This window comes from Amia ocellicauda, chromosome 14 (genome assembly GCF_036373705.1).
Source record: "Amia ocellicauda isolate fAmiCal2 chromosome 14, fAmiCal2.hap1, whole genome shotgun sequence".
Classification (NCBI taxonomy): domain Eukaryota; kingdom Metazoa; phylum Chordata; class Actinopteri; order Amiiformes; family Amiidae; genus Amia; species Amia ocellicauda.
This window is the reverse complement of record NC_089863.1, coordinates 23,296,495-23,312,900: the sequence shown is the minus strand read 5'-3', so window position 1 is coordinate 23,312,900 and position 16,406 is coordinate 23,296,495. Positions and strand designations below refer to the sequence as shown.

The window sequence follows — 16,406 nt, the reverse complement described above, 5'->3', positions numbered from 1 at the left end:
GTCAAAGCCACCTGCAATAAAGTACTTTCATGTTTTTATTTTTATTAGAAACATTTACAATACATTTTAAAACCATCTTAAAAAAAATACAAGAAACCAAACTAGTATTATAATACGGTGTATATATTAAAAAAAACAAGGAAAAAAAAAAGGAAAAAAAAAAAACAATCACAGATTACATGTGCTAGAAAAAAAAAAAAAGCAATGTTGCATGCTTTGTGCCAACATGACAACATCTTGACATGGTTCAAAGAAGACACATGTGACGACACGCCACGCAAGACTGCGGGACACGCCACGCCTCCCTCTCTCTTTCTTTCTTTTGCTCTCTCCCTCCATCTCTCGCTCACTCTCTCTCTCTCTCCCCCCTCTCTCGTTTTACGGATTAATCAGAAAGAATGGTCAGTAGGTGTGACCCATCTAATGCACTAAAACCACTATGAGACTGGTATGTAACTTTCTACAGTGCCGGAAGATAAACAGCTACCAAAGACCGACTGTCATGAACATTTATGAAGGAAAGAAAACAAAAAATAGACGGCAGTCTAAGCAAAGGGAGAAATTCATGCCCCAAAGAGGCCTTTAACTCACCGCTCAGAGATCAAAGCCTGTGATTGGTCAAAACCCCCGATACCACACCTTGATAAACAAAATGTCATTCCAGACAATATGAAGGCAGGTCGATTGTAAGAAATGTACCGTAAAAACAAACCCACCCCCCTCTGTTGCCATCCCCATACTGCCTCGGACTCGCACTGATCCAGGCATCTGGGCTTCTCGATGTCCGACAGCACGTCAAATTGTCGCCAGCTCGAGCAGAGATGCCCATTTAGCACCTGGGCAACAGAGAGGGAGATTTGAACACTACCTCCAAGTTGTGTAGATTGACACAAATCCTGGAAGGGCGGGGGGACTGAATTCCTCTTTGCCAGACTGCTGCTGTTACCAGTTTCTACAAATCTGAAGTTGTCTCCTATTACAACGCCGCTGGGGCGCCCCACTATGCGAATCTAAAACGACAGCGGCCTGCCAGCGTGCCCGACGGGTGCCGAGTGGCGCCACCAATCGGACGCGGCTCCCCGGCGGCACCGCGGCCGTTTTCAAGTCTAGGTGAACGCTACGAGAAACATGCAAATATGCAAGGATATGTATGGATGTGGTTATGTGGAGCTATCTCTACTACACATTGCGCCTACACAACGCCAACAGCCACGGAGGATATTGTAGTTGCACCAATGGATCAGTTTGGCGTTTCCCCCCCAACTCAAGTGCTGGTATATATCTACCCAAAATACTACGACAGTGTTGGAGAGGGAGACCGACTATAGGAAGAAGAAGAATTTTTGTTTTGTTTTGTTACTTAAGGCTTCAGTTTGAGTGTTCGTTTGTTGACCAGGTTTGTTTTCGCGGGTTTTTCCGTTTTGGTTTGGCTTTGCTTTTCGAAACATTTGGCATTCTTTGAAGGACGTGAAAGCAAAACCAAACTAATTCTGTACAATTCCAACACATGTAGTAGATCTATGTTTGTACGTGTGTGTGTGTTTGTGTGCGAGCAAGTGACCCCACACAAGACCCACTTCAATCTTCGTTCTCCAAAAAAAAAAAAAAAAAAAAAACTGTTTCTGTAGTACCTTGAAGAGTGAAATGTATTCTAGCAAGATTGAACAAAAGTGGTGGGAATTGGGGTAGGGGAAGAAAAATATATAGAACTATTAAACCTCTGTTGTAGGAAATAACTTTTCTTTCTTAAACCTTACTCTTTGCTTTCTTATTTAAAAGTTACAATAATTTTACCCCTCTTTTTGTTTATTATAATATAGATAAATACAGTCTATAGGCTTGCATTTTTTGGTTCACTGAGACGACGGCTTCTACGATACCAGACCCCAGGCGCCCAATCAGAGCACAGGATCAGCTTTTATAGTCAATTTCCACACTGGTTTTCAGCTGGACTGGCTGACCTCCCCTTTAAAATCCCTTTTCACCCCTGGATTCCACGCTGGAAGACTCAGTGAATCAAAAAAACGCCCAAAACCTTCCAATTGTCTGTGAATATAATTACGTTAAGATGCACTGGACTACCATGTCAGACATTCAGTATTTCTGCTGTTGAAAGATATAGACCATGAGAAAGGTTGAAACCCTCTTTTTATTATTTAAGAGTGAAATATAAATAAAGAGTCTGATTATTTTTTCTTCTATTTTTTAAGCTCATAAATAAAACTTTTTACTAAAAAAAACAGCTCCCTGTGTTAGAAATATATTAAGTTTTCTTTTTGTATTTTTCTTTAATTAAAAAACAAAACGTCTTCAGCGGTTACTCATAAATATTTTTTTTATTTTTTTTTTATTTTTTTTTTAGATTTTCATAAATAACGTTGAGTGATACGGATTTTTTCTTTTCTTCTTCTTCATATGAAATAATAACCCATCTTAGCAAAATAGAATTTAAAAAACTGTGATAAGAAAATTTACTTTTTAAGTCACTTTTCTATAAATGTAATCTATACCGCAAAACTGGTAGAACCCAGATCTCGCCTAGAAGGAAACCTCTTTTAAAAGAAATAAAAAATAATAATAAAAAAAATCTAAACTTCCATCACGCTGGAAAGAAAATATTAAAGCTTGTCTTTAATGATTTCACAGATTTTGCTTTGGGTTGAATCATTGGTTGACTGGACATTCTACAATCAGATGCTTTTAAGTTGCGTTCGTCTCTTTCGTTAGCGAATTAGACGACGGATCCAGATAAACTGCCCTCGTTACTCAGAACAGATAAGCCGTAATGCTGCGTTACAATCATAGAGATCCACAACTGCCATGTAACCATACTGATAGGAAGAGCAGCAATTACTCATTTAGACTTCTTTATCAAAAGCTACTTAAAGAGACTAGGGGGCTCGCTGTGGCAACCGTACCGTCCCTTGACCCGGCCCGACACTGCCCCTCTCGCTCCCTTTTAGGCCTCCCATCTCTGGAGCGGCTTGGTACGTCGAACCCCCAGACTCGCCTGCGTGAGTCACGGGAGAGGAATTAAGCACAAGATTAACAAACTGACAGAAGAAATTCGAAGGCCGTGTATAGGACTGTCCCCTACCACAAAAATAAGCATAGTAATAATAAAAGCAACATAATTATACAATGAGGTTCCACTGCGCAACAAGGTCCGGATCACTCAATGTTTTTTTTCTTTCCCGCCTTTGTCTATTTTCATTCAATATTTGACTATTACAGGTTAGCCCTTAAGTGACGATTCTACAGGAATTAAAAACACAATCGTAGAAACTCTCCCTTTCCCGCCCTCTCCTATTCTCCGTACTTTTCTTGAATCTGTTTTTGTCGTCCCGAGAATGGATGAGCGACTGCCGTTACGGTGGGGTTGGAGGGGAAACAAGAACTTTGATTTTGAGTGGATTCACATTTGATGCTGGGATGAGCAAGCAAGGTGCCCTTTTAAGTAGCCAGATTTTGGCCAATAAAACGAAGATGATAAAGAAAAACCAGAAACCACCAGACCAATGCAACAAGCCCAATGGCTCAGTTTCGTTAAAGGCTCTGCAGAAGTCGAAGGTTTGTATCTTTGGGAAGCATTCCGTTTGGGTTTGTGTGTTTTGTGTTTGTGTTCGTGTTCGTGGAACGGGTCACAGCTTTCGCCGGCGGTTCGTTCCCGCAATAGGCTCAAGGGCTCTCAAAAAAACAGTCACCCTCCGCCCCTTGCTCAACAAGTACCAAGGATTTCAGCCCAGTCCGATTCTAATTCAAACCCGAGAAAAACATAACCGAGCCGTCATGGATGGGACTCAACAACAACAGGAACTACAGTTCAGCTCAAGACAGGCTCAACGTTTGTCCGGGAGAGATGCAAATCAGGCATTTAAATTTAAAAAATAAAAGAAATTATAAGGTAATTACAGGGCCTCTTAAACATCTTGACCTTCAGAAAAGCAGAAAGTTGCTTAACGAGTTCAGTTCAACTGGTAATCAGCTGCACGGGACGGTTACAGAGCTCAGAGGAAACGAGAGTCAAATGACACCGCAGGCCTGAAACAGCGAACTATACGGAGATCAAGGGCAGCCGGCACAGCGGGCCAGAGTCACCATCTTAGACTTTATATATACGAAAAATAATAGAGGATTTGTTTATATATTTTTTTAAATCGCATCACTTTGCAGGTTTATTCTTTGGCTACCTTTTTGCTTCTCACATTTCATCTTCTCGTTTTGCGACCAAGACTACGGAGAACGTCCGTTCACGCAAGAAAAAGTATCAATGCTTAGAACACTGATCTGCTACAAAACTAAAAAGTACAAATTAGTAAAAACACTGATTTTTTGTAATAATAATAAAAATAGTAATAATTTTACGGTAATGATAAATTCTCAGATAAAACTTCCCGCTAATATGAGTAAATACCGCGTAATTTTTTTTTTTATGCTACGTATCCAAAAGTGGTCCGTTTGGCTCAATACTTTGAGGCATCGATACCCACTGCCTGTTACAAAAGCCAGTGGAAGCTCAATGAAATGCAATGGGGATGAAGCCGACAGGGGTACGAATAGTGTTGGATTCATCAGTGCAAAACAAATGGCTGACAACAAGAGCCCAACTTGGTATAGAAACATATATATATATATATATATATATATATATATATATAAAGCAATTTTCACCTCAGTTTCGGTGACATGAATTCACAATCTAGTTAAAATATGTCTTAAAAAAAGCCTTCATGGTTTCCCTTTTTGAGAATGTATAATATCCATGTAGTGTTTGTAGTTTACAGTGCAGTTCAGCGCAGTGCACATATCTGCACCCAACCGCCAAGAAAGGGACCAGATTCCCAAATGATGTACTCTCCTTCTCCACTTTACTCTCCCTTCCCCCTGTATCGAACTGGAAGCAAAAACCATCCCGTCTACGCGAGATTTAGAACGCTGGTAGGAAGTGCTCTGAAAGCATCCCTTCCCTACCTCCGATGTATCATTTTGAGTGTGGTTTCGATTTGATTCTGCGGCTTTGTTTTTCGTGCGGCAGTCCGATTTGAAGAGTGTGCATTTACTGAGCGTTTGTAACTGTTAAAGCCAGGGCTTGCAAGAGACTCTCGCTCACTTAAAACAGTCTCCCGTTACCCAACTGGAAGAGATCTGCGGGTTAAAATGATTTGTTCAATTAAGTCATTAAAACGTCAACTGGAACATAAACCGTGACCCTCGAGGATCGGATCGGGACGGCCCTGACATAATAGGATACGCACGAAGCTGGAGAACTAAACAACTGTTAAATCCTTCCTCCTCCTCGTTCGTCCTACAAACAATGTTGTGCATGTATTCCTTAACAGTGGGGAAGAATCTGAGTGCTGCACTCTCTCTCTCTGCAAACATCCTGTGTTGGGATGTCACAGTGGTGTATTGATCAATCACAACAAGTCCGAAATATAACATACGTACTGCACTGGTGTTACTGTCTGAATTTTTTGTTCTTTAAATATAACAAAATACTAAACAGCTTGAAAGAATTGATCCATCTTCACAATATCATTTTTATGCCACTAGAGGCTATGCAAATCCCAAACACAAAATCACATTCCAGGCATGGCAAGAAGTGGCATTTCTCACAACCTTATTCCTTACAGGTTCAAACCAAATCCTCAGAGGACTTTTCACAAAGGCCATCAATAAAATTCCAAAACGGAAAACAGCAGAGTGCGTTAAGTGCTTTAACAAATAAGTCTGTGGTTTGATTTTTTCCCCCCCAATTTTCCGCCACAGCAAAAAAATAACTTCTGAGTAAAGCAAAACGGACCACTGTCACGGATCCGGACAATTCAAACCAGAGCACAATTTTGCGCAGCACGTGGGTTTTGGCCAATTTATTTTTCATTTTTAATGGCTGCCGTAGAAAATGTAATCAAACATTTCTTCGGGTCCAAACGACCCTAAGCCTGTGACCGGCACACACTGGAGATGCCGGTTATACAGCATCCACAGAAACTCACAGGCCCACTCTCGGAAAAGGAAAATACTCATCCTTTAGCGGGAACGATTACGCAAAGAAAAGCATGTTCAAAAAAAGTAATTTCAAGTGCTTATTTTACCAAAACTGTACATTTTATGTCTTCACTTTATGTGCTAAAATCTCAACTTATTGCTTTTTAAAAAGAAATGTATACAGAAAACCTGATTTCATATTTTTGTGATTAAATATTTTTTTTCCGGAAGGGGGAATTCAGTTTATAAAAAAATATTCAGTTTTAAAAATGTGCTGTACGTGATTGTTTCTGTTATTGAAATGGTGAAATCCTGGATTTTTTCCGAGTGTGATATGACGTTTGAAAGGCCTGGCATTTTCCTGCCTTCCCTCTCAACCACCTACAATGATCAATCAACAAACAATGTCTTTTTAATAATTCAAGCCTGACAAACTGCACTATCACTGTTCAAGGGAAGAAAAAAAAACTTTTAAAACATCCCCTTATTTTCTCACTACAATGCATCAGCACATGTAGATGCAGGAAACAAAGGTATAGGATGAATGAATAAGTTCAAGACTTTGAGATTTGGTCTCTCGTTGCTATGGGTTAGTGTGCATGTCCTGGAAACTGAACTGTGGAGCCGTCAACGCCACAGCTTTGGACAGTTTTCTTTCTTTCAGGAAACCAGTAAAATGTGTTTTGGACAAAGGATTTATTGTATTATTTTTGTAGGGGAAGCTACAGGGAAAGACCTCCTGAGAACAGCCGGTGTGCCCCGCGATTCTGACGTGATGTTAGACACGCGGGAAAATAAAACCAGCTGGCGTAAAAGTAGCAGGAATCGGTTACTCCATGGCCTGTGCTGAGTTTGTAAGGAAGAGTGTTAAACGGCAATGAACCGAGATGTCGGTGTAAGGAGGGGGCTGATTTGGCAACAAAAACAAAAACTACAGCTAAGAAAAGCGCTTCGGACAACCAGTTAGGAAGGGATTCTGATGAATTGACCCGGTAAAGGGGATCTGCAAATCACACCAGCAGAATATGGCCATTTGGACCTGAAAAGAACCCCTTTCTTACTATTGATAAGCTGCACACCATCACAAAGGCCATCGTATCGTCAATTTCACCCAGTTTGCTTCAGTTCTGGTTGCCGAATCAGCTCCATTACTGAATACACCAAAGGAAGGACCAGCGTGGCCCTGTGTGGCCCTGCCAGCGTCATTTAAGAGTGGGTTCCCATATTCACCATCAGTTGTCGGTTTGGTTCAATCATATTTGTAATTTCTTTTTTAATTTTTATTTATTTTTATATATTTTCTTAAGTAATAAGGTGCTTTTATGTATTTTTCTCATTTATTTTATTATGTTTATCTCCTAAGTATTAAAACTTATGAAGAGCCTAAATTGTTCTCTGCTCAAAATCCCATCCCTGTCCCCACATTCTCCGTAATCCACTGCGATCATTACTTTTTATTTACTTGTTTATTTTGTACCACAGGTCTCTCCTGACTAAAACTCAAAAGAAAACATGGTCCCCATCCCACCCCTCCCCCCGTGTTGCTTTTGGCGATTTATCCTTTAAGATGAGTTTGAAATGCCTGCGACGCACTTAGACACCCCTTAAAATGTCTATTCGTGGCTGACAACCCCAACACAACACTCGCTCTCTGTGCACAAATACCACAGATCTTGATCAGTGAGGAATGATCGGGAAGAACTAAAAAAAAAAAGAAAAGAAAAATGCTTGTTAGCAGACAAAGCGTTTCTTCTTCTCCGGGAATGTTTATCGAGGAGGTGAAACGCATTCAACTTTGTACATGGAAAACACAAACAAAAAGAAAAGAAAAAGCCAGTCCTGCCTAATCTGAAATGTGTTCTCATTTTAAACCCTAAATCTCAGAGAGCTCCTCGCTACACCTGGATCAGCGCTCGGAATTGTCGAATTTTATTATGGAAGCAACCGGCAATTGCCCCTTAAAACAACACACAGCGCTGACCTCCCCCCTCACCCACTCGAGCAGACATGTACACACACACACACACGAGGCTGCAGGACAGAGACACACAGATGCTCTAAGGAACGAGTGCTGGACTGAATTATGGACGATCGGTTTATAGATTAAAAAATAATATTTAAAAAAAGAAGAGATAAATGGGGATTTTTTCCCTCCTTTTTCTCGGAAGCAGCCTTCTTGTAAAGAAAGAAAAAAAGGAACACACAAAAAAAGAGGGGAGAAAGCAAAAGCAATCCTTCCTTTGTCCATGCGGTTTCCACCCGCGCCCCGCTTGGTATTGCAGCGCGCAGTCAGTGTGTAATTTGATTCAGTGCTCGGGAGGCTAAATGGGAGGCTCTCGGCCTTCCTTGTCAATTAAAATCGTCCGATCGCAGCCCAGAGCGCAGGCCGGCGCTGCCATTGGCCGCTCCTTAGATTAAGCAGACGTCTCTTCAGGGAAGCAACGGCAGGAGGTCCTTATACAGAAACTGAATAGAAACTTCGATCTGGACTCTCCGACTGGCCCCCCGATTAGCCCTCCTTCAAAGCCTTGCCTTATGCTAAAGGGAGGCAGAGAGATTAATGATTAATGTAAAATACTTTTTTTGGGGGGTTCAATTTCTTTTTAGGATGAAAAAATGATTACAATCAATAAGGGCAGGGTCATTTCTTGTAGATTTAAATCAAATCTATGATTACCATTTAAAAAAATACAAATAGGTGGTTCTCTTTGTAGAAATCAGACACCTGCTTCCTTTCAACGACAATTTTGCCTTCGTTGGAAGAGAAGAGAACAAAAAAACTAAAAACATTTGAATCATTCAGAATCGAGTCACGGTTCCAATTCCAAATCGGAATTCTGAGTTCCGGGACGGGGCTCTACAGTGTTCGTGCATCTCGCTCTAACCCAGGACAAAGGAAAGACGCTGGTGTGGACGGCTCCCCTTTCGGTACGACTACAAACCTCCATCTCACTTGTAGCGGAGGAGGGCGGGGCCACAGCGATCCTGCGCTCTAAGGTACCGTGTTGGCGGGCAAGGCCAGACATTTTTTTTTTTTCAGTCACCTGCTATAGCACAAGCCAAACAGCATTCCCTATCCCCCCTTCCCGATCAAAGGATTTTCAGATTGCCCCCCACCCCCGAAAATAGAAAGAAAATTAAACCCCAGTAAGACAGGTACCCTGTACAAAATCGAAAAAGGTGTGAGATCCGAGTGTGGAGGAGCTACGGATCTCGGAAGGCCGGATTAGGGGAGACTTGGGGGGGGTTCAGGTTTTTGGGTTCTGGTCTCCTACTGAATCCCCCTCTAAGGGATCTTGACGGGACCTTGGGGCTATGAAAAGGCAATCAGATGCTTCATATTGCATTTAAAAACACCCTCGCATTTCTGGGACTGAACTCTGACTGGTGGAATGATGAACTCTCTCTCAACGATCAGATTCTTCATTATTATTATTAGTATCATTCCTCCTTCTCTTCCTGTGATATATATATATATATATTTTGCACATTCCAAAATAAACAACAACAAACAGAAAAGAAAAAAAACAGCAACCTGGACTGAATTTTGTTTCTAGATCCCCAGAAGTCTAGGATCGAAAAGACACTAACAGGATGTGTTTCAAAGCTTTTGGTCCTTTTTTTTTTTTTTTTTTTTTGGGATGGACTTAACGGCATGGTGATGTCACTACTAAATAAACAAATAAAAATACTAAGAAAAAAAATGAAGTTTTGGTTGCAGTGGCTCGTGATCATTTAGCACCATTTAAAAAATTAAAAATAAACACACAAATGCTCGATTTTCATTTTCGAAATTGCAGCGAAAAGCTTTGAAAACCTGAAGCCCTCTAGGTTTGGGATCACAAGCTTTTGCAATCCGCCTCTTTCCGTACGGCAATGTGGAGAGAAAACAAAAACAGATTGCTCTCTGTTCAATTATTTGTTTAAGTGTTCTGTAGGTTTTTGGGAGTGTTTGAGTTGCAGATGAGCTCCTATCAGACACACTTTCTCACAGAAATGGCAAGCTGTCCTGTTAAAAAACATCATGTATTAAAAAGGAAAAACTAAACTAAAATGATAAAAAATTATAATAAAAAAATAATGTTCACATTTTCTCTCTTCTTGTCGCTCCCGACTCTATCCGAACAAAATCAAAATTCTTAATGAACCAAACATGTATCAAATATATAGAAGAAAAAAAAAATAATAATAACTTTTTCTCAAGCCTTCTAAAATATCTGCTTGTTTTGTTTTTGTTCTGGAATAAAAAAGAAACGATCGAGAATCGGTTATAAAAATTAAACGCTAACCCAGAAAAAACGGAAAAACAAAAATATATAAATCGCAAATCATAACCGTTAAAAAAACACAATCATCATCGTGATTAAGAAAATATTCGGATGGCCTGCGTCACCAGTGTGTGGCACACGGGGCACTCGGGGTGTGCCAGCTCGCAGATGCGGATGGCGCACTCCATGCAGAAGAGGTTGTGGCCGCACGGCACTAGGGCGGCGGTCACTTTGCTCTCGAAGCAGGTCATGCAGTCCCGGGCGGCGGGCGGCGAGTCGGGCACGGCCATCCGCGAGGGGAACACGGTGCTGGCGGAGATGGGCTCGCTGTGCGCCCGCCGGGCCTGGGCGTGCGGGGGCGTGGCATTGTTGGCGCAGGGCTCCTGCAGCCCCGGAGACAGTCTGGCCAGGGGCAGGGGCAGCCCGCCGAAGCTCTTGGACCGCTGCTGGGCATAGAATGCCGGCTGCTTGGGGTAGTCGGGGTCGCCCCAGCACGGGGTCCCATCGGAGCCAAAGTAGGAGCAGGGCTTGTCGTTGGGGAAGTCGCCTTTATAGATCCCTCCCCCGTTGCCGCCGCCGCCTCCGTTGCTGGTCAGGCCCTCCGGGAAGCCGCTGTTCTGCCGGTAGCTGCTGGAGAGAGGCTTGCGGTGGCCCTGCAGGCCCCACACCTGCTGCAGCCGGTTCTCCAGCAGGCCCCCCTCGGGCCCCAGACAGTCGTTCTCGTTGTTGAGGTCGTGCAGGCCGCCGGTGCGGAAGGCGATGTGGGCCTCGATCTCCTCACGGGCGCGCTCGGCGTTGCCGGGGGAGCCAGTGATCTCGAAGACGGGGTCACGGTCGCGGCTGGGGGTCACGATGTAGGTGCAGGTCTGCTGCTGGATGCGCTTGATGGTGGAGCCCTTGGGCCCCACCACCAGCCCCACCACGCGGTAGGGCACCCGCACCTGGATGGTGGTTTGGCCAGGCAGCGCCGGCGGCGAGCCACTGAAGGAGACGCCCAGCTTGTTGCGCGACGCCCGCAGCATAGAGAAGTGCTCGGCCGCGGAGATGATCTCGCGGCGAGCCAGCGCCACGTCCTCCTTCCGCCCGGTGATCAGGAACACCGGCTCCTCCCCCCGCACCGGCGTCTTGATGTAGGTGTTGGTCTTGGCGCGCAGGGCCTTGATCTTACACCCTGTGAGATGAGAGAGAGAGCAAGAGGGAGAGGAGAATCAGCTTTTGTGGTTTTGGTAAACAAAGCTTTGGCAGTTTGCGTTTGGTCAGTTTGTCTGTCTAACCCTCAAGAACAGACTAAGGTATTTCCCTGGGGGTGTCCGATAGATGATAATTAAAAATCAATCGCTTCTCTCGCGGCAGCGATCTGACCTTTGCGGTGCTCGCTCTGCCCCGGATCGGCAACCCAGGGGAAAAGATTGACACTCTTAAGTCTCTGATCAGCCCCCTAATAACTTCTCCTAAATCCTTCCCTCCCCTCTACCCAAAATCTCTTCCCACCTAGGCGTTACGAGGACTTCCCCCCCATTCCAACCAGGCCTGGAATGCACCACAAAACTATAGCACCATCGCCAAGAGACGACTTGCTCTTACTTTTACAATACAATCACATTTTTTTATTTCTTCCCCCTTGACTCAGCCTGGCTTCTACCGACGAATACTAAACAGCTTTTAGACATTCGGGGGAGACAAAAGACGACTCTGGATTACCCCCCCCTCCCCCCGCACCCTCCAAATCGGCCTTTGTCCTGGGAGTTCACCTTCCCCCGAGTCTCCCAGGCCAGATACGAGCCGCGGCCCTCCTCGACCGCGGACGCCTCGAAATGACTCATCATAACAAATCGCGAGGATTTTCCCTAGGTGTGTTATTAAGGCACACAATCAAATTAGGAGGCATACGAGGAAGTAGGAGGAGGCACAAATGAGATGACAAGTCAGTCACTTCGAGTGAGAAGGTGTCACTCCCCACCCCCCCAGCAGCACTTTAAAATAACTTGACAGATGGGGAAGAAATTGGGGAGGTGAGAGCAAGAATTAAAGAATAAAAATAAATACAAAGTTCTATTTAAAAGAAAGTGCGAAAGAAAGCCAGGGCAGATTTTTCCACGTTGTGAGATACAAAAAAAAAGTGAATGAATTCCCTAAAGGGCAATCGCATCTCTTCAAAAAGATCTGGTGTGTGTGTGTAAATAAAAGGAAGAAATTTATGGATTTAAGGATTCGAGAAGGGAATTTGTTTGACCGCCACGTGGCACACTTTCCTCATAGTATTTGTAACATAAAAGCAACCAAACACATAAAACTGTATCGATCACAGACAATTAGATTACAGGGGGGAATTCAAAGGAGCCCCTTTTTACAGGAAACAAAAAGTCATCCAGGAAGGTAAACCGGATCGAACGGCATCTCCGGCGTCGTCCGGAAACAATCCGCCGCCGGAGAACGGATTTGTGCCGCCCAATCACGGGAGCATCAGTGTATTGGCAAATCGACGGGGCCGGAATTCCTTCACGTGAAAACATAGGACAGGTGTGTCTGGAGCACAAGGACACTAGTGAGCGCCCGAAAGTCGTAATCGGAAAAAACTAAAAAAAGAGTCGCATACGCCGTGTGCCGTCGCGGCTGGGCCTTCAAATCGTACACACCTTCCCAGCAGCTGTCACTTCAGAGGACTTTGAGGCACTCGCATTTCTCTGTGCCGTTTAGGTGTCGTCGTCTGAATCTGGACCCTTTTAAGCTCATCTGGCTGTAATCGTCTCCGATAACGATTGTCATCAGCAGCAGTACGGTCAAATTAAAAACACGACGGCAATTACGGCCCTTGATGGTGATGTACTAGCCAGGGCTGTCTGATCGGAATACTAAAGCCCCCCCCAGTGCAGACTGAGCAGACTAAACCCAAGTCTGGGATCCAACACGGGGCCATCTGGCCTCACCCGGAGTCCCCAGACAGAGCCGTGGCGTTCCTCAAGCGCCCGAGCGCCAGCCACACGCATGTGACACCCAGGCAGCGATGAGAGACAAAATATATCACCGTCTGGCCTTTATTGATTGATTGTTTTTTAAAAATGTTCAAATCAGATCCAATTCCCAAAGCACGAGCGTGCCAGTGCGTGCAGTCATCACGTGTGCTAACTGACATCCCCCCATTAACTGAAAAGGGTCAATCGGCTCGCCATGCAGCCAGGGCCACGGTTTAAGCGCTGGCCCCCATCGTAGCCTTGGACGCAGGGCTGAAAATCTTGACCCCTGGGCCGATCAGCTGATCCCATTGCAGGTCTTGTGAACACATTTTCTTTTTCAAACTTTTCAAACTCTTCCTCTCATCTACGCCAACGCTCTCAAGCCAGATCATCAAAAACCTGACCCTCAGCACAAAAAAAGGTTCGTTCTTTGTTTATTTTTGCAATCCTCTGACAGCCTTTCGATTATAAAACTGAATTAAAAAAAACAAACTGACAAACAAAGCAGACATCTTGCTACACCTGCAGACTTTGCACTGGAGTGGGAGACTTCAATACTTGTGACCCAAACAGATTGATCACATTGAATGGATTTGGTTTTTCATCCAAAAAGGATAACAACCAACATCTATATCTATATATACACACACACACACACACACAAATATATCTATGCACAGAGAAATATATCTGTATACACACACAAACATCTCTCTATACACAACAACACCTATATCTATACACACAGACACAAACATATCTATACATGCACACATAGACACAAACTTCGATATATCTATCTATACACACACACACAAACATCCAGATCTATAACACACACTGTAATCCTGCAATCATAAACTGGACAGTTGTGACACAGACAATTAAACTGCAAGGAAGCCAACTGGCACAACACAGAGCACAAATGAGAGCGGAGACACCTGTACATCGCCGATACGGGCCTGCCACGGCGCAGGTGGGGCATTTCCAATCATGGGCACCGTTACCCGATCGGGGTGGGGGGGGGGGCAGGAGTGGACAACTGCCCCGTTTTCTACTTGGGTGGGAGGGGTGTGGATCTTAAAACCTCAGGGCTCTGCGTTACATAACCTAATAGAACAAATCCTCTCAATCGACGCCCTGGTTTTAAAAGCTCTGCGCACCGGGGAGACGTGACCCTCTGTGTGCTGTGTGTGTGTGAGTGGGGGTGCGCAGAGGAGAGTGGGTTGGGGGGGGACATAACGGGAGCCTAACTGGGCGTGACTCCCTTTGAATACCCCCCTCCTCCTCACACCACAGCATGCAGGCTCTGTCAACAATGGACGTCCCTCCAGCAGCCCAGCAGCCTGCTCTGAGAGAGGACTTTTGTTCCCTGCGATCTCAGAGGTCAGACTCTCGCAGGAGGGTGGACCACGGGAACGCGCTGACCCCCGTCCCGGGAGGATAGGCAAGCACTTTTAGGTTAAGTGTCTAATCCAGAGACAAAAGGTGGCAAGTCAAAGAAAATAACCTGCATATAAATAAATAAATAAATAAATAATATATAAATATATATATATATATATATATTAAAAAAAAAAAAAAACTTGCTTTGTTCTTGTGAATGGCTTTTTTCACAGTGCAGTGTGAATTGCATTCGCTCCCACATCTACAGTGCAATCCATTTTCTTTGTTAACGGACTTTTGTTTTTGTTTTTTTGGAGGGGAGGGTAAGGGGGGGGGTGCCTGTAGAAGCAAGACCAAGTCCACAGCACCGGAGACAAGACTTGGGACACTGACAGGGACAGTACAAAGAAATACCATGCATATAAAGATATGAAATGGCAATAGCTTTACAACTTATTTGGGGGGGGGGGGGGGGGAGTGATCGGCGGCAGCACTGCGCAGACTCGCTAGTTCAAACCCGGACAAAGAGCCAGTGCGCCTCGCCTGCTACAATGTGACAATGCCTCCAACCCAGCGCGGTTGGCTGTTGCCTTACAGTTGCAACTTTGTTTCCTTCTAGTATTTGCAAGGATTGCTAAAAAAAAAAGACATTGTGTGTGTGTGTGTGAGAGAGAGAGAGAGAGAGAGAGAGTCCTGCAATAGTTCCCTCGCTTGGCAATGTGGGAAGCGTGGATCTGTCCCACAGCCCCACGATGGGGCGACAGTCCCCCACACAACAACAACAACAACACAACCACCACCCTCCCACCCAGCCTGAGAGGACCACCGCGCTGCCCCAGTCCCTACATCTGCCAGACAGTGTCTCCATCCAGACCGTTTTCCTCCACCTCCCCCCAACCCCCATCCTCCCTCTTTGTCTGCTTTACCTTGTCTCCCCACTATCTCGGCCACATGCTCGGAGCTGGGGACGGGGACGCACTCGGTGATGTTGCAGCCCCGTCCCTTGGTCTCCGCGGCGCCCGGCTCGTACAGGACGCACATCTTGCTCTTGCCGTGCAGCAGCGCCGCGTCCCCGCCGCCGCCGCCGCCTCCGCCAGCGTGGTGGTTGTTGTTGCTCCGGTCCTGCGCCCCCGTGGCTGCCGGAGCGCCTCCGCCGTCCTCGGCGTCCCCGAGCCCCAGCAGCGACAGCTGGCCCAGCGCGACCCGCAGCGCCCGGGACTCGTCCTCCTCTTCCTCCTCCTGGTCGGGCGGCACCAGCAGCCCGTCGGTGCCGAAGCCGGAGCCGGCCAAAACCCCGCCGTAGCCCCCGTTCTTCTCCATGATCCCTGCGAGAACCAGCAGGCTAGGCATGGCTAACAAAAGAGTGGGAAACAAAGACAGGGGAGAGAGACTGGAGGAACAGCACCCGTGCCGCCTCCCCCTCCCGGCCCCCCCGCCTCTCGCTAGTCCCCTCCCCCGGCCCAGCCCCCTCCATCCGCTGCCTCCTCTCTCGCCGGCTCTCGGCCGCAGCCCGGCGCAGGGACGCACCGTCTGTCTGCTGCACCCCCACGGGTGAGGCCGGCCCCCACGCCCCACCCCGTCTGGCGGGCCCCGTCCCCCCTCTCTCTCTCCCGACGCGCCGAGATAGATGCCCGTCCCATTCCCCCCAGTCTCCCCCAGACTGGTGCGTCCTGGGGCGGCGGGTAAAACCCACGATCCTCCGCTCCTTTTCTCTCTCTCTCTCTCTCTCTCTCTCTCTCTCTCCAAGGCGCTCGCTTTGTTTCTGTAGCTACACTTGCTTTTTCTGCCAACCGATCGCCCACAAATGCTT

The 16,406-nt window shown here is 45.8% G+C and overlaps 1 protein-coding gene across 1 annotated transcript; it reads right to left on the bottom strand.

The window, feature by feature from the left end:
* Nucleotides 1-22: 22 nt before the first annotated feature.
* mex3a (mex-3 RNA binding family member A) lies at nucleotides 23-15,972 on the bottom strand. Its single transcript, XM_066721197.1, has 2 exons — nucleotides 15,523-15,972; nucleotides 23-11,427 (listed from the first exon to the last, which is right to left on the bottom strand). The coding sequence occupies exons 1-2, from the start codon at nucleotides 15,944-15,946 to the stop codon at nucleotides 10,352-10,354; spliced, it is 1,500 nt and encodes a 499-aa protein (XP_066577294.1). The 5' UTR covers nucleotides 15,947-15,972; the 3' UTR covers nucleotides 23-10,351.
* Between the last annotated feature and the right edge of the window lie 434 nt (nucleotides 15,973-16,406).